At 42.6% G+C, this 21,260-nt stretch overlaps 1 protein-coding gene across 5 annotated transcripts in view; it reads left to right on the top strand.

Moving 5' to 3' along the window:
• tspoap1 (TSPO associated protein 1) overlaps positions 1 to 21,260 on the top strand; it is an 82,333-nt gene that overhangs the window by 30,011 nt on the left and 31,062 nt on the right. For all 5 annotated transcript variants that reach the window (XM_062959332.1, XM_062959330.1, XM_062959331.1 and 2 more), the window contains 8 exons: positions 1,311 to 1,412; positions 2,430 to 2,513; positions 2,599 to 2,688; positions 4,288 to 4,410; positions 4,561 to 4,665; positions 4,752 to 4,802; positions 9,333 to 9,555; positions 18,266 to 18,516. In XM_062959332.1, the coding sequence (XP_062815402.1) occupies positions 1,311 to 1,412; positions 2,430 to 2,513; positions 2,599 to 2,688; positions 4,288 to 4,410; positions 4,561 to 4,665; positions 4,752 to 4,802; positions 9,333 to 9,555; positions 18,266 to 18,516 (1,029 nt within the window). The remainder of the gene's footprint in view (positions 1 to 1,310; positions 1,413 to 2,429; positions 2,514 to 2,598; positions 2,689 to 4,287; positions 4,411 to 4,560; positions 4,666 to 4,751; positions 4,803 to 9,332; positions 9,556 to 18,265; positions 18,517 to 21,260) is intronic.

Here is a 21,260-nt window from a genome sequence, read left to right as displayed (position 1 = left end):
ATCAGCTGATTTTTCGATCTTGGCCTGAATTGCCTTTGTTCTGATGTCTTGCTCCTGGGCTGCAAGGATCAGGCCTTCTGTCTCCTTCTTCAGGGTCCCATTCGTGAGCCAGAGCCAGGTCTTCTCCTTGTCAGCTTTTCCTTCAATTTTGTCAAGGAACTTTCCATGCAATGTTTTATTGTGCCAGCTGTCAGCTCTAGTTTGTAGTGCGGTTTTCTTGTACTGGGGTTTTTGTCAGCTCTAGTTTGTAGTGCGGTTTTCTTGTACTGGGGTTTTTGTCAGCTCTAGTTTGTAGTGCGGTTTTCTTGTACTGGGGTTTTTGTCAGCTCTAGTTTGTAGTGCGGTTTTCTTGTACTGGTTTTTGTCAGCTCTAGTTTGTAGTGCGGTTTTCTTGTACTGATTTTTTGTCTGCTGTGCTTTGAGGAGTTTCTGATTTTTGACTTCAATCAAAGCAGGTTCTTCGCTTTGCTTTACATATTCTGCCAGGACATGTTCTTCTTCTTTGACTGCTTGTTTTACTTGTAAGAGTCCTCTGCCCCCTGATCTTCTAGGCAGACATAGCCGGTCAACATCACTGCGAGGGTGCAGTGAATGGTGAATGGTCATGAGTTTTCTTGTTTTTCTGTCCAAATTGTCCAGTTCCGCCTGTGTCCAGTTTATGATGCCAGCAGTATATCTTATGACAGGTATGGCGCAGGTGTTTATGGCCTTGATGGTGTTGCCTCTATTGAGCTTACTTTTGAGAATTTTTCTGACCCTTTGTGTGTATTCTTTACTGATCACAGTCTCCACATATTCATTCTTGATGTTGTCCAGCTGTAATATGCCCAGATATTTATAGGCCTCTGGCTGGTGACACTTTATTGTTTGGCCATTAGGCATATGCATGCCCTCACTTTCAGTGATTTTTCCCTTCTTCAATGCCACATTTGTCCAAACCAAACTCCATGCTGATATCAGTGCTAAAAATTCGGACATTGTTGGTCAGAGACTGGATTTCAGTTTCCGTTTTCCCATACAGCTTCAGGTCATCCATGTACATCAGATGTGAAATTTTGTGAGATTTCTTAGAAGTTTGATAGCTGAGATTTGTTTTTTGTAAGATTGTTGACAGAGGCATCATGGCAATAATGAAAAAAATCAAATGCAGGGAAGACTCAGCAAAGGGTTGCGTATCCCATCATCCTCCCATTCTCTCCTATTTGTTACAAAAAAAGAGAGAATGGGAGGATGATGGGATACGCAGTCCCTTTTTTTGTGCTTTTGAAAGGCTTGTCTTGCCAAATTTGGGTATTTCTCTCCCTTTGCAGCCTGTTTCGTTGCCCAACAATGGAGAGGAATCCCGGCTCCCCGTAAAAAGGGGCGTTTCGGCACCCGCAGCCCCCGAAATTAAGCAGCAAATCCAGCAACTGGTGTGTCTGCCCAGCTTTGTCTTCCCCCTCCCCGAAAGAATTGCTTGGGATTCGCTCCGGGTTCTAGTCTGAACTGTATAATGGCTTTGCAGTCAGGAGACGAGAGCTCTTCTCGGAGTCCCATAGTATTCGGAAACTACAATTCTCAGGAATCCCAAAGCATTTGGAAACTATAAATCTTGGGGTCCCATCATGTTGGGAAACTGCAAATCCTGGGGCCCCATAGCATTGAGAAACTACAATTCTCAGGATCCCATAGGGTTGAAAAACTACAATTTTTAGGATCCCATAGGGTTGAAAAACTACAATTTTTAGGATCCCATAGCACTGGGAAACTACAATTTTTTGGATCCCATAGCCTTGGGAAACTACAATTTTTAGGATTCCATAGCACTGGGAAACTACAATTTTTTGGATCCCATAGCCTTGAGAAACTACAATTTTTAGGATCCCATACCACTGGGAAACTACAATTCTCGGAAATTCCATAGCATTGGAAAACTAAAATTCCCACGATCCCATAACATTTTGAAACTATAATTCTTGGGATCCCATAGCATTTGGAAATTATAATTCTCAGGATGCTACAGCATTGGGAAACTATATTTCTTGGGATCCCATAGCATTTGGAAACTACATTTTTCAGGAATTCCATAGAATTAGGAAACTACAATTCTCAGGATCCCATAGCATTGGAAAACTACAATTCTCAGGCTCTCATAGCATTGGGAAACTACAATTGTCAGGATCCCATTGCATTTGAAAACTAAAATTCTCGGGATCCCATTGCATTTGAAAACTAAAATTCTCGGGATCACATAGTATTTGGAAACTATGATTCTGGGGATCCAATAGCACCTTGGAGTGCTGTCTATAAAACCTGGAGTGGATCCCCCAAATCCCCGCTGACACGGACTCCCCCATTGCTTTGAGTAAGGAGGGAAGTACGTGTGCCGTGGGCCTTTCCCTGGCCGTAGGGGAGATATAGTTTCTGGAATATTTACTCTTTTCTGGCAGGAATCGGAGCTGAGGAAGAAGCGGAAGCAATGCGAGACCCTCGAGCATGAAGTGAGGAAGAAGCACAAGAGATACGCCGAACTCGTGAGTCTCGCCTTGCCTTGCTTCTCCACTCCAGCTGGGAGTTGGCACTTGAGTGATGACTCCCTTTCACCTTTTTATTGTACAGGAAACCCAGCTTCAGGAGGTGGCGAGTGAGAATGTCCGCCTGTCGGAAGAGAACGCTCAGCTCCAGGGGCAAGTTGAGTGGATAGAGAAGGTAAGAGACCAAGAGAATTCCCTCAAGAAAGAAGGAAGGAGACTATAAGAGGGCATAAAGTAGAACCATGGACCTATAGATGGACTTCACACCAAACAATGTATTCAGGAGGTCTACTCTACCTAGAGGTATCTCATAGAGGTCCTTCAAATGTCTTGGGGAACATATATGGTCCCACCTTCCCAAGTATATCCCTTTCTTAGAGTAGAACCACTGACCTACAGATGGACTTCACACCAAACAATGTATTCAGGAGGTCTACTCTACCTAGAGGTATCTCATAGAGGTCCTTCAAACGTCTTGGAGAACATACATGGTCCATGGGACATCTTCCAAAGTATACCGCTTTCTTAGAGTAGAACCAATGACGTACAGATGGAATTCACACCTAACAATTTATTCCAGAGGTCTACTCTAGTAACTTATAGAGGTCCTTCAAACGTCTTGGAGAACATACATGGTCCATGGGACACCTTCCCAAGTGTATCCCTTTCTTAGAGCAGAACCATGGACCTACAGATGGACTTCACACCCAACAATGTATTCAAGAGGTCTACTCTAGATAGAGATAACTCATAGAGGTCCTTCAAACATCTTGGGGAACATACATGGTCCATGGGACACCTTCCCAAGTGTATCCCTTTCTTAGAGCAGAACAACTGACCTATAGATGGACTTCACACCCAACTATTTATTCCAGAGGTCTACTCTAGCTAGAGGTAACTCATAGAGGTCCTTCAAACGTCTTGGAGAACAGATATGGGTCATGGGACACCTTTCCGAGTGTACCCCTTTCTTAGAGTAGAACCATTGACCTATAGTTGTACTTCACATCCAAGTATTTATTCCAGAGGTCTACTCTAGCTAGAAGTATCTCATAGAGGTCCTTCAAACATCTTGGGGAACATACATGGTCCATGGGACACCTTCCCAAGTGTATCCCTTTCTTAGAGCAGAACCATTGACCTATAGATGGACTTCACACCTAACAATTTATTCAAGAGGTCTACTCTAGTAACTCATAGAGGTCCTTCAAACATCTTGGAGAACATACATGGTCCATTGGACACCTTCCCAAGTGTATCCCTTTCTTAGAGCAGAACCACTGACCTATAGATGGACTTCATACCCAACAATTTATTCCAGAGATCTACTCTAGATAGAGGTAACTCATAGGAGCCCATTCTTAGAGGTCCTTCAAATGCCTTGGGGACCATACATGGTCCATGGATCACCAGTATATCCCTTCCCTAGAGTAGACCCATTGCATAACTTGGAGTACACTCATTGATAGATATCCCATCTAGCAACCTATCCAGGAGGGTTACTCTAACTATATCTAAACCATAGGAACCCACTTAGATGTCCTTCAAAGGTTTTGGAGACTATACATGGTCCATGGGCAGTGTACTGCTTTCTTAGAGTAGACCCATTGGTCTATAGATGGACTTCTCATCTAGCAATTTATTCAGTAGGTCTACTCTACCTAGACGTAACTCATAGGAGCCCATTTTTGGAGGAGACAATAAAAGGGCAGAAAAGTGGGTCCCATATCATCTGGAAGCTCAATCCAAATTGAATGGTTTTGTCTTGTCCCAGGTTGAGTCCGAAAATGCCGACCTGAGGCTCCGGGTGTCGGAAGTGACCGAGGAACGGGATTCGGCTCTCCAGAAAACCCAAGAACTTGAACACAGGCTGGAGAGTCTTGGGCAAGCCCTCCAGGTGGGTCAATGCAGGAAGGAGGTCATGCTGGGATGGTCACTCTGGGTAGCATTTAGGGACTGCAACTCCCAGAATCCTCCAGAAAATCCTCCAGGGAAGGGGTTTTTGTGATTCCATAACACCTCGAACCCTTTGGTTTCCGTGTTGCAGCACATGAGAGATGTCGCGGAACGGAGGCAACAGCTGGAGCACGACCACGAGAAAGCCCTGCTGGCTTTGCAGAAGAAGAAAGAGGAGGTCAAGGAGCTCCAGCAGGTGAAAGGAACCATGCTTTTCCGATCTTAAAATGCCACAAAGTTGAGGTGTGGACACTTTGTCTCACAGTTGGTTGTGTCTTTCAGGCTCAAGCCGAGGCCCGGAAGGAGCACGAAGGAGCCGTCCAACTCCTCGAGGTGAGCACTTTCTTCTCACTTGGTCATCTGTACTTTTCTCAGAAGGCATGATGGCCTTGGTAGGCACGGTAGTTGTAACTCATAGGAGCCCATTCTTAGAGGTCCTTCAAACGTCTTAAGGACCATACATGGTCCATGGACCACAAGGATATCCCTTCCCTATCCAAGAGGGTTCCTAAGCCATAGGAAGCCACTTAGAGGTCCTTCAAAAGTTCTGGAATGGTGGCCCTGGTAGGCACAGTAGTTGTAACTCATAGGAGCCCATTCTTAGAGGTCCTCCAAACGTCTTGGGGACCATACATGGTCCATGGATCACACGTATCTCCCTTCCCTATCCAAGAGGGCTACTCTAGCTAGATCTAAGCCATAGGAACCCACATAGAGGTCCTTCAAAGGTTTTGGAATGGTGGCCCTGGTAGGCACGGTAGTTGTAACTCATAGGAGCCCATTCTTAGAGGTCCTCCAAATGTACCATACGTGGTCACAAGTATCTCCCTTCCCTATCCAAGAGAGCTACTCTAACTAGATCTAAGCCATAGGAACCCATTTAGAGGTCCTTCAAAGGTTTTGGAATAGTGGCCCTGGTAGGCACGGTAGTTGTAACTCATAGGAGACCATCCCTAGAGGTCCTTCAAACATCTTAAGGATCATACATGGTCACAAGTATTTCCCTTCCCTATCCAAGAGGGCTACTCTAGCTAGATCTAAGCCATAGGAACCCACTTAGAGGTCCTTCAAAGCTTTTGGAATGGTGGCCCTGGTAGGCACGGTAGTTGTAACTCATAGGAGCCCATTCTTAGAGGTCCAAATGTACCATACGTGGTCACAAGTATCTCCCTTCCCTATCCAAGAGAGCTACTCTAACTAGATCTAAGCCATAGGAACCCATTTAGAGGTCCTTCAAAGGTTTTGGAATAGTGGCCCTGGTAGGCACGGTAGTTGTAACTCATAGGAGACCATCCCTAGAGGTCCTTCAAACATCTTAAGGATCATACATGGTCACAAGTATTTCCCTTCCCTATCCAAGAGGGCTACTCTAGCTAGATCTAAGCCATAGGAACCCACTTAGAGGTCCTTCAAAGCTTTTGGAATCGTGGCCCTGGTAGGCACGGTAGTTGTAACTCATAGGAGCCCATTCTTAGAGGTCCTTCAAATGTACCATACGTGGTCACAAGTATCTCCCTTCCCTATCCAAGAGAGCTACTCTAACTAGATCTAAGCCATAGGAACCCATTTAGAGGTCCTTCAAAGCTTTTGGAATGGTGGCCCTGGTAGGCACGGTAGTTGTAACTCATAGGAACCCATTCTTAGAGGTCCTTCAAACGTCTTAAGGACCATACATGGTCCATGGACCATAAGTATATCCCTTCCTTATCCAAGAGGGCTACTCTAGCTAGATCTAAGCCATAGGAACTCACTTAGAGGTCCTTCAAAGCTTTTGGAATGGTGGCCCTGGTAGGCACGGTAGTTGTAACTCATAGGAGCCCATTCTTAGAGGTCCTCCAAACGTCTTGGGGACCATACATGGTCCATGGACCACAAGTATATCCCTTCCCTATCCAAAAGGGTTACTCTAGCTAGATCTAAGACATAGGAACCCACTTAGAGTTCCTTCAAAGCTTTTGGAATGGTGGCCCTGGTAGGCACGGTAGTTGTAACTCATAGGAACCCATTCTTAGAGGTCCTCCAAATGTCTTGGGGACCATACATGGTCCATGGACCACAAGTATATCCCTTCCCTATCCAAAAGGGTTACTCTAGCAAGATCTAAGCCATAGGAACCCACTTAGAGGTCCTTCAAAGCTTTTGGAATGGTGGCCCTGGTAGGCACGGTAGTTGTAAGTCATAGGAGCCCATTCTTAGAGGTCCTCCAAACGTCTTGGGGACCATACATGGTCCATGGATCACACGTATCTCCCTTCCCTATCCAAGAGGGCTACTCTAGCTAGATCTAAGCCATAGGAACCCACATAGAGGTCCTTCAAAGGTTTTGGAATGGTGGCCCTGGTAGGCACGGTAGTTGTAACTCATAGGAGCCCATTCTTAGAGGTCCTCCAAATGTACCATACGTGGTCACAAGTATCTCCCTTCCCTATCCAAGAGAGCTACTCTAACTAGATCTAAGCCATAGGAACCCATTTAGAGGTCCTTCAAAGGTTTTGGAATAGTGGCCCTGGTAGGCACGGTAGTTGTAACTCATAGGAGACCATCCCTAGAGGTCCTTCAAACATCTTAAGGATCATACATGGTCACAAGTATTTCCCTTCCCTATCCAAGAGGGCAACTCTAGCTAGATCTAAGCCATAGGAACCCACTTAGAGGTCCTTCAAAGGTTCTGGAATCGTGGCCCTGGTAGGCACGGTAGTTGTAGTAGTGGAGTCACTCACCTCTGGTTGTTATTGATGTCGTTTCAACCACAGCTTTCAAGCTTAGATGTAGAAGTGTTGGTGATCTCTTCACTTTGCTTCTTGACCCCCGTTTTGTTTTCTAACAGGGCTCCTTGGATTGTATGCAGGTACTACTCGTTTCCCCCAATTGCCCCTCTTCCTGCTCCACCTGCTGCCTTTAGGATATCTTTAGCAATGTGATGGCCATCTCTGCCTTCTTGTGTCAAGAGATTGAGTTCCTCTCATTTATTCCCCATCCCTATGTGTATTTGTGATCCTTCAAGTAACCTGTGGATTTCAGAATATTTCCTTAGGCATTCCTTCCTCTGAAATAGAGCTTCCAGTACCTATTATTTTGTTGTGGTTTCCCATCCAAGGACTAACCAGGGCAGATCATGCTTAGATGAGGCACAATCTAGTGCCTTTTGGTGTATAGTAAGAGGTCCAAATTATCTTTATGTTAGTGATCCAAAGTATGTCCATGGATCTTGGCTTCTTCTGTGCTTCATAGAAACTGTGTTTCTATCTCTCCAAGTATATCCCCTCCTTAGAGTAGACCTAGGTTATTTGTGTAGCATAGACCCATTGACCTATATTGGACTTCTCATCTAACAATTTATTCGAGAGATCTACTCTAGCCATAGCTAACTCATTCTTGAGGTCCTTCAAGTGCCTTGGAGACCATATATGGTCCATGGGCCACCACCCCAAGTGTACCACTTCCTTGGGATAGAGCCATTGTATCAGAATAGACCCATTGACCTATAATGGACTTCTCATCTAACAATTTATTTGAGAGATCTACTCTAGCCATAGCTAACCCCTTCTTGAGGTCCTTCAAGTGCCTTGGAGACCATATATGGTCCACGAGCCACCACTTCCTTGGGATAGAGCCATTATATCAACTTAGAATAGACCCACTGACCTATAGATGGACTTCCAATTTAGCAATTTATTCAAGAGGTCTAGTCTATCTTCAAATGCCTTGGGGAACATACATGATCCATGGGACACCTTCCCAAGTGTATCCCTTTCTTAGAGTAGAACCATTGACCTATAGATGGACTTTCCACCTAGCAATTTATTCAAGAGGTCTAGTTTAGGTAGAAGTAACTCTTAGGAACCCATTCTTGGAGGGCCATCAAATGTCTTGGGGACCATATATGGTCCATGGATCACTTGAGTATCCTTTTCTTGTTAACTTAAGAGTAGACCCACTGACCTACAGATGAATTTTCTATCTAGAAATTTATTCAAGAGCTAACCCATAGGAACCCATTCTCAGAGGTCCTTCAAGTCTTGGGGACCACATATGGTCCATGGGCCGCCACCCTAAGTGTGCTGCTTCCTCAGAGCAGACCCATTGTATCAACTTAGAGTAAATCAATGGAACTATAGATGGACTTCCCATGTAGCAATTTATTCAAGGGGTCTACTCTAGCTAACCCATTCTTAGAGGTTCTTCAGATGGAGAACAGATTCCAATTCATTATAGAGAAGATAGATGGAGATACATAGTCCCATTGATGTCTATAGAGAAGACAGATGGAGATATGGAGTCCCGTTGATGTCTATAGAGAAGACAGATGGAGATACATAGTCCCATTGATGTCTATAGAGAAGACAGATGGAGATACATAGTCCCATTGATGTCTATAGAGAAGACAGATGGAGATACATAGTCCCATTGATGTCTATAGAGAAGACAGATGGAGATACATAGTCCCATTGATGTCTATAGAGAAGATAGATGGAGATAGTCCCATTGATGCCTATAGAGAAGATAGATGGAGATAGATAGTCCCATTGATGCCTATAGAGAAGATAAGATGGAGATATGGAGTCCCATTGAAGCTTATAGAGAAGATAGATGGAGATACATAGTCCCATTGATGCCTATAGAGAAGATAAGATGGAGATATGGATTCCCATTGAAGCCTATAGAGAAGATAGATGGAGATACATAGTCCCATTGATGCCTATAGAGAAGACAGATGGAGATAATAGAGAAAATAGAGAGGATATAGTCCATGGGCCACATTTTTCCTACTCCTGTTGTAGACGGATGAACGTCAGTTGGGTCTGTCTGAGCTTCTCCTTACGTTCCTCAGTCTCCATCCACTGCCTTCCCCTCCTAATCCAGGCCCGGGTTCAAGAGCTGGAGAACCAATGCCAGAACCACACTGAGCAGTTCAACTTCCTCTGCCAGGAGCTCAAGCGATTCCGGCTCCAGACAGGGAAAATCGGGCACCCACCTCACGCTTCCTCTCCCTCGACCGCCATGGTGATGTCGGAGGTCACCTTGGCCTCCTGCCCTCCGTCTCCTTCTCCAACTCAACACCCGAACCATGGCCTCAAGGACAAAGGTGAGTAGAAGAGGAGTAGGGACTCCCACGAATCCACTCAAGAGGGTGAGCTTGAAAGGAGCTCTCCATGGTCCTGAATCTAAGGTCTACTGTGTTTCAGCACCACGGAGAGCTCAATGCAATGGATTCAATGGTCCACAAATAGTAGAGACGATTTATATCTTTACTATTTGTGGACCATTGAATCCATGAATCCACTAGAGCTCAACCTCCTGGGTTGAATCCATTGCATCTATAAGAGACGATTACGTGTCTTTACTATTTGTGGACCATTGAATCCATTGCGTTGAGCTCTCCATGGTGCTGAAACACAGTAGACCTTAGGTTCAGGACCACAGAGAGCTCCATTAGATCTCAACCTCCTGAGTTGAATCCATTGCATCTATAAGAGACGATTACGTGTCTTTGCTATTTGTGGGCCATTGAATCCATTGCGTTGAGCTCTCCATGGTGCTGAAACACAGCAGACCTTAGGTTCAGGACCACAGAGAGCTCCATTAGAGCTCAACCTCCTGAGTTGAATCCATTGCATCTATAAGAGACGATTACGTGTCTTTACTATTTGTGGACCATTGATTCCATTGCGTTGAGCTCTCCATGGTGCTGAAACACAGTAGACCTTAGGTTCGGGACCACGGAGAGCTCCATTAGAGCTCAACCTCAACCTGCATTGCATCTATAAGAGACGATTACGTGTCTTTACTATTTGTGGACCATTGAATCCATTGCGTTCAGCTCTCCATGGTGCTGAAACACAGCAGTTATATAGCTCTGTGGAAGGGCCTTGCATCTACACTGCCATATAATCCAGTTCAAATCTGATAATATGTATTTTATAGGCAGTGTGGAAGAGGCCTAACTGAACCCTGGCTGTCCCTCGGTGCCATTGTGGCTGAAGGGGTTGCTAGGAGATGAAGTGGGCGGGGCCTAAAGGGGGCAGGGCCTACCCTTCTGACCGGCAGTCAGGGTTGGAAACGGCTCTTCCTCGTCATCTAATTTGGATTTTATTTTTCTAGGTTTTTTTTGTTTGAAAGACATAGATTGGATGACTATGTCTTTTGTGGCCAAATTTGGTGTGATTTGGTACAGTGGTTTTGTTGTTTACTCAGTCCTACAAACGTACATTACATTTTTTAATATATAGATATTGTATTTTAATTCTGTGTTGGACCCCAATGTCATGCCTTGATGAGGGATGGGTAAGAAGTAATAACAACAACAACAACAATAATAATAATAATAATAATAATAATAATAATAATAATAATACTCCTCAAAGCACAGCAGACAAAAAATCAGTACAAGAAAACCGCACTACAAACTAGAGCTGACAGCTGGCACAACAAAAGTGCCAGTGACATGGAAAGTTCCTTGACAAAATTGAAGGAAAAGCTGATAAGGAGAAGACCTGGCTCTGGCTCACAAATGGGACCCTGAAGAAGGAGACAGAAGGCCTGATCCTTGCAGCCCAGGAGCAAGCCATCAGGACAAAGTCCATTCAGGCCAAGATCGTAGAGGAAAGTAGAGGAAATAAATATTTTACCGAGAGACAAATCCGATCACAACCCAATAACGATGAGAATTAACCATTAAAAAAGTAGTTGGAAATGGAGATTCGACAATAATTTGCTTAAAAAAGAAGAAGATATTAATAAGAATAAAAAATTAACAAAAGAATACTTTGAACTAAACGCCTCACCCGAAATCAAAGATCAAGTACTATGGGACGCCTACAAGGCGGTAATTAGAGGATATCTAATCCAACAAAAAGCAGAGAAAAATAAACTAAAATTCCAAAAATTAAACAAGATCAATAATGATATAAATAAGTATGAAAAAAAAGTTAAAAGAAGAACCACACAATAACCTCCTAGTAAAACACCTGAGAACTTTGCAAAACAATAAGAAAAATTTGGAACTAGAACAAACCGCGAACCAGCTGAAATACATAAAACAGTATAATTTCGAAAATGCTAACAAACCAGGAGCATGGCTTGCGAGAAAGTTGAGAAAGAAAAAACAACAGCAACCAATTACAAAAATAAAAAAAGGTAATGAGGTCCTTGTGAAAGACAAAGAAATACTTCAGGCATTTGAAGAGTTCTATACCAATCTGTATAAAGAAGAGAATATAAATTTAGAAAAAATTCAAGAGTATCTGGGAATACAAAAACTACAAAAAATCACAGAAACACAAAGAGAACAACTAAATAAGGAGATAACAGAAGAAGAAATTAGGAAAATTATGAAAACAATAAAAGTGAACAAAGCGCCAGGTCCAGATGGCTTCCCTATATACTTTTATAGAATTCTAGAGGAGGAACTGTTACCTTGGAGAATTATGAATGCGGTACTAAAAGAGAAAATAGTACCTGATTCATGGACACAGGCGGATATAATAATGATCCCCAAAGAAAAAGGTGATGAATTGGATGTAGGTAATTACTAGGCTTGCTCAAATAATTCGTTTTCCCCGTTAACCGTTATTAATTCGTTATTTTCATTAGTTTTGAAGCAATATTGAACCTTGGTTGTCCACACGTCTGGATATCGCGGTTTCGAATCGCGAGAGGCCGTTTTTCGTTATGTCGTCGTTTTTTTCGTTAGGAAAAAAAAGCTTTTGCAAAAAAAAAAAAAAAATGCCACCCGAAAGGTGGCTACTCTCTGCGGGCCTCCAGGTGCCCCCCACGGACCCATACACTTTGCCGCCTTCCCCGGCAGCCGGAAAGGCCGCGGAGGCTCCAGGCGGCCGCTGCACATCCAGGCCTCAATTTCCGCCCTTCCCCAACAGCCGACATACATACACACGCACACACACACACACATCTCCATATCCATGTACACCCGCCCTCCTCCGCTACGTCCTCGCCCCTTCCCGGGAGGGCATCTCTTTCCTGGGACGGCGTCCTATGTGAGGCCAGTGCTTGGCGCCTGGCTAGGCCTCGCCTCCCTTCTCAGGCAGCAGGCCCAGCCAAACCCTTCCTCCACCTTTCCCTCCTGCAAAGGGCAGCCGCTCGGAAGCCCAAGGCAGCAGGATGGCGACAGAGGAAAACCACCCTCTGTGGCTGTGCTCCGACCTCAGCCAGCAAAACATTCTGGACTCCAACTCCCAGAAACGCTTGCAAGCTTCTTCAATGGCTATGAATTCTGGGAGTTGAAGACCCAAGCGGTTTCCAGCAATGCCAATGGATGGCGTTCGGGACTCCAACTCCCAGAAACCCTCGTGGATGGTTCAAAGACCAGGGATTCTGGGAGATGAAGTCCACGGTACCGGTTGAAAAGGCCATTGGCCAGGCGCCAAGGGAAAAAGGACGGCAAAAACAAAGTCACCCTCCTTTTCTATATGACTGGCCTTCATGGTCTCTCAATTAGCAATAATAATAATAATCTGTGGAAGGTCCAGGGTGGGAGAAAGAACTCTTGTCTGTGGGAGGCAAGTGTGAATGTTGCAATTGGTCACCTTGATTAGCATTGAATAGCCTTGCAGCTTCAAAGCCTGGCTGCTTCCTACCTGGGGGAATCCTTTGTTGGGAGGTATTAGCTGGCCCTGATTGTTTCCTGTCTGGAATTCCCATTTTCTGGGTGTTGTTCTTTTACTGTCCTGATTTTAGCTTTTCTGTAGCTAAAAATGCATATAAAATTGATTCTATAGGGAGGATAAATGATTGGATTTCAACTCCTACAGCTTAGCTTTCTCTGCCAATAATGGTACCATATCAAACTAAACCTCCCAAGATTCTGTAGCAGTGAGCCATCTTGGATATTGTAAGGGATTTATTATTATTATTATTATTATTATTATTATTATTATTATTATTATTATTATTATTATTAGACCTTGCTCCCAGGAAGGTGCCTTCGCTGTGGCTCCCAACTTATCTATCTACCTTTCCACATATTCTCCACATTGTGTGTATGTGTATGTATATTATATATACATGAGCCCCGATGGCGAAGTGTGTTAAAGCACTGAGCTGCTGAACTTGCAGACCGAAAGGTCCCAGGTTCAAATCCCGGGAGCAGAGTGAGTGCCCGCTGTTAGCTCCAGCTTCTGCCAACCTAGCAGCTTGAAAACATGACAATGTGAGTAGATCAATAGGTACCGCTCTGGCGGGAAGGTAATGGCACTCCATGTAGTCATGCCGGCCACATGACCTTGGAGGTGTCTATGGACAACACTGGCTCTTGGGCTTAGAAATGGAGATGAGCACCAACCCCCAGAGTCAGACATGACTGAACTTAACGTCAAGGGATACCTTTACCTTTACCTATACACACACACACACACACACACACACACATTATGCAGGGACTATATATATATTACACAGTATATATCACACACACACCAATTTAACAAAGTTTCAGCCACAAAAACAAAGTTTCTGAAGTAGAACAATGACTTTCACAGTAAAGACAACCCAATTTAACAGGAAATAAGACTTTCAAACCAGGAACAGATTTCTGCAATTATTAAAAAATGGTTTATTATAAAAGCTATGAAAATTCGCCAAAAATCAGAGGATAAGGGAAACGTTCCAAATTTTGGTGAGCTATCAGTGTTAAATGTGTTCTACCACTGTACCAAGTTGGAAGAAGATCACTCAAAAAATGAGGGTGGGAGAGTCCTGTAAAGTCCTCTCCCTCTGTGCTGTTTTTGGGAATTGCGCATGCGCGTCCGCCATTAACGAATTAATTTCGAAAATAACGAATTTTCGTTAATTTCGAAAATTTTTGGGGGCCAAATTCGTAAATAGCAACAAAAACGAAAAACTGCCCCCTCTAGTTTTGAAACGAGTTTAGAATCAAATTTTTCATGGATCGATCAAGCCTAGTAATTACAGACCTATTTCCCTCCTTAATACGGACTACAAAATTTTTACGGCAATAATGTCAAATAGATTCAAACTGTTTTTGAATGAGTGGATTGGGAAAGAACAAAATGGCTTTTTACCCGAAAGAAATATAAAGGAAAATGTTAGATGTGTGGTTGATGCTATTGAATTTTATGAACATCATCATCAAAAAGAAGTAGTTTTGCTTGCCCTAGATGCCGAAAAGGCTTTTGACAAATTAAATTGGAACTTTTTTAAACTATTAGGCAAAGGACTTGATTTAGGCTATTATTTCTTGAATGCCTTAGAAGCAATTTATAATAAACAATCTGCTAGATTACTGATAAACGGCCAACAATCGAAAGAACTCAGTATTGATAAAGGTACAAGGCAAGGGTGCCCCCTCTCACCTTTAATTTTTATATTTGCAATAGAAATATTAATTAGAAATATAAGACAAGATGAGCAACTGAGAGGGTTAAGAATAAGAAACCATGATTTTAAAATTCGGGCTTTCGCGGATGATATAATCTGCATAATTGAAGAGCCAACAACTCGGATAAGAAAATGGATCCAGAAAATTGAAGAATTTGGCCAATTAGCAGGTTTTTATATAAACAAAAACAAAACAAAAATGCTCGCAAAGAATATAAGCAAGAAAAACCAAGAGAAAATACAAGAGCTGACAGGAATAAAAGTGGTTTCAAAATTGAAATATTTAGGAATTTGGATTACAACGAAAAATGCTAAATTATTGGAGAACAATTACTTACTGAAATGGAAAGAGATTAAGAAAGATCTACAACAGTGGCAACATTTAAATATCTCACTTCTAGGCCGAATCGCAATTATAAAGATGAATGTGCTTCCTAAGCTACTATATTTGTTTCAGAACCTACCGATAATTAGGAACAATAATATCTTTAAAGAATGGAATGAAGAGATACAAAAATTTATTTGGAGAAATAAAAAGCCAAGAGTGAAATATGTTATTATGACTGATTTAATCAAAAGAGGAGGTTTTGGATTACCAAACTTGCAATTATGTTTTGAGGCAAGTGCACTACTTTGGATAAAGGAGTGGGCAACTTTGGAAAACGAGAGCACGCTAGCATTAGAGGGAATGGACCTACGCCGTGGATGGCATGCATATATTGGTTATGGAAAAAGAAAAATAGAAAAGAGCTTTGGGAATCATTTTATTAGATAAGCTTTAATAAAAATTTGGGAAAAATACAAGTACCGATTTTATGGTAATAAGATACCACTCTGGATCTCACCTCTCGAAGCAGAACAAAGAAATATATTAGGCTGGTCTAAATGGCCAAAATATAAGGACATTTTACTTATAAAGAAAGATGGATTTGTATTAAAATCACAAGAAGAAATAAAAAAGAAATTCCCGGGGACCTCTTGGTTCCAATATGCTCAAATAAAAGAACAGTATAATAAAGATAATATAATTGGCTTTGGTAGAAACGATAATATATGGGACAAAATAATAACAAGTAAAAAGAAAATAATTTCAAATATCTATATTAAACTATTAGAGTGGGCAACAGAAACGGAAGAAGTTAAAAAATGTATGATAAAATGGGCTATGAATATAGGCCATCCTATTAAATTAGCAGATTGGGAGGAGGTTTGGAATAAAAAGTTGAAATATACTTATGCTTCTGATTTAAAAGAAAATTGGCTAAAAATTTTCCATAGATGGTACATGACACCAAAAAAATTAGGCTCAATGTATAAAAATTATGATAAGAGATGCTGGAAGTGTAAAACTCAAGAGGGTTCATTTTACCTTCTCTGGTGGTCGTGTGAAAAATCAAAAAAATATTGGAAAATGATACATTATGAAACACAATCAATCTTACAGCTGAATTTTCCATTAAAACCAGAATATTATCTATTAGGAATTTTAGATAACGAAGCTGAATTTACTAAAAATGATGATGTTCTATTTACATATTGCGCTACAGCCGCCAGGATGCGAAGCAATGGAAAATGGAGGAAATTCCGAAAAAAGAACAATGGCTATACAAATTAGAAGAGATAAAAAACATGGACAAACTTACGTTCCTTCTGAAAGAAACCAAAGGAAAATACACTAGGAGCACGAATTGGAACAAATTGGAAGAATATCTTAAGAAATGAACTGAAACATACTTGAAAACAATATAAATAGACATTAGAAATTTGAATACAGTGTTAAAATGACTAGAAGGCAAAAAAAAAAATGGAAGATTACTTCCCTTGTTGTTAACGTTCCCTGAATTTTGTTACTACCCTTGATGTGACCCCCGATACCCCTTCCCTCACCTCACCTCCCCCTCCCCCCCCCTTTTTTTTTTTAGCTTTCCTCCCTCACTCCCCCCGCCCTTGGTTCTTAGGTTCTTATTTTCTTTCCTTATATTGTGATCCTTATGTCTCTCACTTGTATCCCCGTTTTTTAAAAGTGTGCACTGTCTTTTAAAAACTATAAATAAAAATTAAAAAAAAAGGCCAAGATCGAAAAATCAGCTGATGACCCAAAATGCAGACTCTGCAAGGAAACCGACAAAACCATTGATCATATGAAAATCGCACAGACAGACTACAAACAGAGGCACAACTATGTGGCCCAAATGATCCATTGGAACTTATGCCTCAAGTTTTTTTTTTACATTTTTATTGGATTTTACATTCATAATTCATAACAACACTACTTCCCTTTTTTAACATCTGCCAATATTTTTTCCCTCCCTACCACCCACACCCTCCCTCCTCAACCACAGTATGTTTATATTAATCTTGCAGATCCAGCCACAGGTAAAGTCTTTGTATTTTTTCTTTAATGTAATCGTTGGCTCCTCCATTTTTCACCCAGTTGAAGTAGTCTTTCCATCTGTTTGTAATGTCCTTTTGTTTATTCATTCTTGTTACTTGGTTAGTCATAATTCCTGTAATATCTAACAACACTTGATCATACATATAATCATTCCAATTATTTAACGTCCATTTCGATTTGTCTCTCCATCCTCTAGCAATCACAGCATGTGCTGCTCTTATTGTTACTTTCAATAACTCTTGGCACTCAGTTTTTATACTTGGATGATCCAGCACTCCCCAAAGTAACAAATCATTATTAATTTGTATTGTTATCTGTAATAAGTCCTGGATTTTCCCTTGTATCATTAGCCAAATTTTTTTTAATTCAGAACACTCCCACCACATATGTGAATAAGTGCCCTTTTCTTTATGCCTCAAGTCCCACCTCCCAGCAGCAAAGAACTGGTGGGATCACAAACCTGCAAAAGTCTTGGAAAATGAGCACGCAAAGATACTGTGGGACTTCCGAATCCAGGCTGACAAAGTTCTGGAACACAACACACCAGACATCACAGTTGTGGAGAAGAAAAAGATTTGGATCATTGATGTTGCCATCCCAGGTGAAAAACAACAGGAAAAACTCAGCCACGATCAGGACCTCAAGATTGAACTGCAAAGACTCTGGCAGAAACCAGTGCCGGTGGTCCCGGTGGTGATGGGCACACTGGGTGCCGTGCCAAAAGATCTCAGCCGGCATTTGGAAACAATAGACATTGACAAAATCACGATCTGCCAACTGCAAAAGGCCACCCTGCTGGGATCTGCGCGCGTCATCCGAAAATACATCACACAGTCCTAGACACTTGGGAAGTGTTCGACTTGTGGTTTTGTGATACAAAATCCAGCATGTCTATCTTGTTTGCTGTGTAAACTAGTTGTAAACTTGCTGTGTAAACTATAAAATAATAATAATAATAATAATAATAATAATAATAATAATAATAAGATGATGATGATGATGATGGTGATGAAAGCTCTGTCTAATGTGCCATATTTGGTTTCAGATCGAGGGCTTCCCTCTGGCTCATCTTCCCGATTCATCCAGAAAATTCAATCCGAGGATGTGGAAGAAGCTCCTCTGCCTGGACTATGGCTCCCCGAACATCCCATTGGTTGCGTCGTGGCCAGAAGTCCAGACATGCTCATCCTTCCTGTCGCCAACCGGAAGCCCTCCAAGAAAGTGGAATCCCAATCCAGTTCGTCGCGGTCCGAATCCATACCCACCACCAGTCCAAAATCCTGCCCGACTCCGGAGGTTAGTTTTTGATGTGATACTACAACTCCCTTGAAACCAGCTGGTTGAATCAGACATTCAGGACATTCACAGTCCAAAAGAAAACAATATGCGACATACAGAGCGAGGCAAGGTTGTGCTCAGATAAACCTACGTCTTCTTCCACCACTTGAAGGAACTCTCAGGAAGACGTAGAGTGCCCTTGGGAACTCCATTCAGTTGGAGACCAATCCTGCATTGTTTATAGTGTTGTTGGGATATTATATGCAACATACAGAGCGAGGCAAGGCTGTGCTCAGATAAACCTACGTCTTCTTCCACCACTTGAGGGAACTCTCAGTAAGACCTAGAGTGCCCTTGGGAACTCCAGTTGGAGACCAATACTGCATTGTTTATAGTGTTGTTGGGATATTATATGCAACATACAGAGCGAGGCAAGGCTGTGCTCAGATAAACCTACGTCTTCTTCCACCACTTGAGGGAACTCTCAGTAAGACCTAGAGTGCCCTTGGGAACTCCAGTTGGAGACCAATACTGCATTGTTTATAGTGTTGTTGGGATATTATATGCAACATACAGAGCGAGGCAAGGCTGTGCTCAGATAAACCTACGTCTTCTTCCACCACTTGAGGGAACTCTCAGGAAGACGTAGAGTGCCCTTGGGAACTCCATTCAGTTGGAGACCAATATTGCATTGTTTATAGTGTTGGGATATTTTATGCGACATACAGAGCGAGGCAAGGCTGTGCTCAGATAAACCTACGTCTTCTTCCACCACTTGAGGGAACTCTCAGGAAGATGTAGAGTGCCCTTGGGAACTCCATTCAGTTGGAGACCAATATTGCATTGTTTATAGTGTTGGGATATTTTATGTGACATACAGAGCGAGGCAAGGCTGTGCTCAGATAAACCTACGTCTTCTTCCACCACTTGAAGGAACTCTCAGGAAGACGTAGAGTGCCCTTGGGAACTCCATTCAGTTGGAGACCAATCCTGCATTGTTTATAGTGTTGTTGGGATATTATATGCAACATACAGAGCGAGGCAAGGCTGTGCTCAGATAAACCTACGTCTTCTTCCACCACTTGAGGGAACTCTCAGTAAGACCTAGAGTGCCCTTGGGAACTCCAGTTGGAGACCAATACTGCATTGTTTATAGTGTTGTTGGGATATTATATGCAACATACAGAGCGAGGCAAGGCTGTGCTCAGATAAACCTACGTCTTCTTCCACCACTTGAGGGAACTCTCAGGAAGACGTAGAGTGCCCTTGGGAACTCCATTCAGTTGGAGACCAATATTGCATTGTTTATAGTGTTGGGATATTTTATGCGACATACAGAGCGAGGCAAGGCTGTGCTCAGATAAACCTACGTCTTCTTCCACCACTTGAGGGAACTCTCAGGAAGATGTAGAGTGCCCTTGGGAACTCCATTCAGTTGGAGACCAATATTGCATTGTTTATAGTGTTGGGATATTTTATGTGACATACAGAGCGAGGCAAGGCTGTGCTCAGATAAACCTACGTCTTCTTCCACCACTTGAGGGAACTCTCAGGAAGACGTAGAGTGCCCTTGGGAACTCCATTCAGTTCGAGACCAATATTGCATTGTTTATAGTGTTGTTGGGATATTATATGCGACATACAGAGCGAAGCAAGGCTGTGCTCAGATAAACCTACGTCTTCTTCCACCACTTGAGGGAACTCTCAGGAAGACCTAGAGTGCCCTTAGGTACTTCTTTCAGTTGGAGACCAATACTGCATTGTTTATAGTGTTGGGATATTTTATGCGACATACAGAGCGAGGCAAGGCTGTGCTCAGATAAACCTACGTCTTCTTCCACCACTTGAGGGAACTCTCAGTAAGACCTTGAGTGCCCCTGGGAACTCCAGTTGGAGACCAATACTGCATTGTTTATAGTGTTGTTGGGATATTATATGCAACATACAGAGCAAGGCAAGGCTGTGCTCAGATAAACCTACGTCTTCTTCCACCACTTGAGGGAACTCTCAGGAAGACCTAGAGTGCCCTTAGGTACTTCTTTCAGTTGGAGACCAATACTGCATTGTTTATAGTGTTGGGATATTTTATGCGACATACAGAGCGAGGCAAGGCTGTGCTCAGATAAACCTACGTCTTCTTCCACCACTTGAGGGAACTCTCAGTAAGACCTTGAGTGCCCCTGGGAACTCCAGTTGGAGACCAATACTGCATTGTTTATAGTGTTGTTGGGATATTATATGCAACATACAGAGCAAGGCAAGGCTGTGCTCAGATAAACCTACGTCTTCTTCCACCACTTGAGGGAACTCTCAGTAAGACCTAGAGTGCCCTTAGGAACTTCTTTCAGTTGGAGACCAATACTGCATTGTTTATAGTGTTGGGATATTTTATGCGACATACAGAGCGAGGCAAGGCTATGCTCAGATAAACCTACGTCTTCTTCCACCACTTGAGGGAACTCTCAGGAAGACGTAGAGTGCCCTTGGGAACTCCATTCAGTTGGAGACCAATATTGCATTGTTTATAGTGTTGGGATATTTTATGCGACATACAGAGCGAGGCAAGGCTGTGCTCAGATAAACCTACGTCTTCTTCCACCACTTGAGGGAACTCTCAGGAAGACGTAGAGTGCCCTTGGGAACTCCATTCAGTTCGAGACCAATATTGCATTGTTTATAGTGTTGGGATATTTTATGCGACATACAGAGCGAGGCAAGGCTGTGCTCAGATAAACCTACGTCTTCTTCCACCACTTGAGGGA

Source organism: Anolis carolinensis, unplaced genomic scaffold (assembly GCF_035594765.1).
Source record: "Anolis carolinensis isolate JA03-04 unplaced genomic scaffold, rAnoCar3.1.pri scaffold_7, whole genome shotgun sequence".
Taxonomy (NCBI): domain Eukaryota; kingdom Metazoa; phylum Chordata; class Lepidosauria; order Squamata; family Dactyloidae; genus Anolis; species Anolis carolinensis.
Note: the sequence above shows the minus strand (reverse complement) of the source record. Positions and strands in the feature narration are given on the sequence as shown.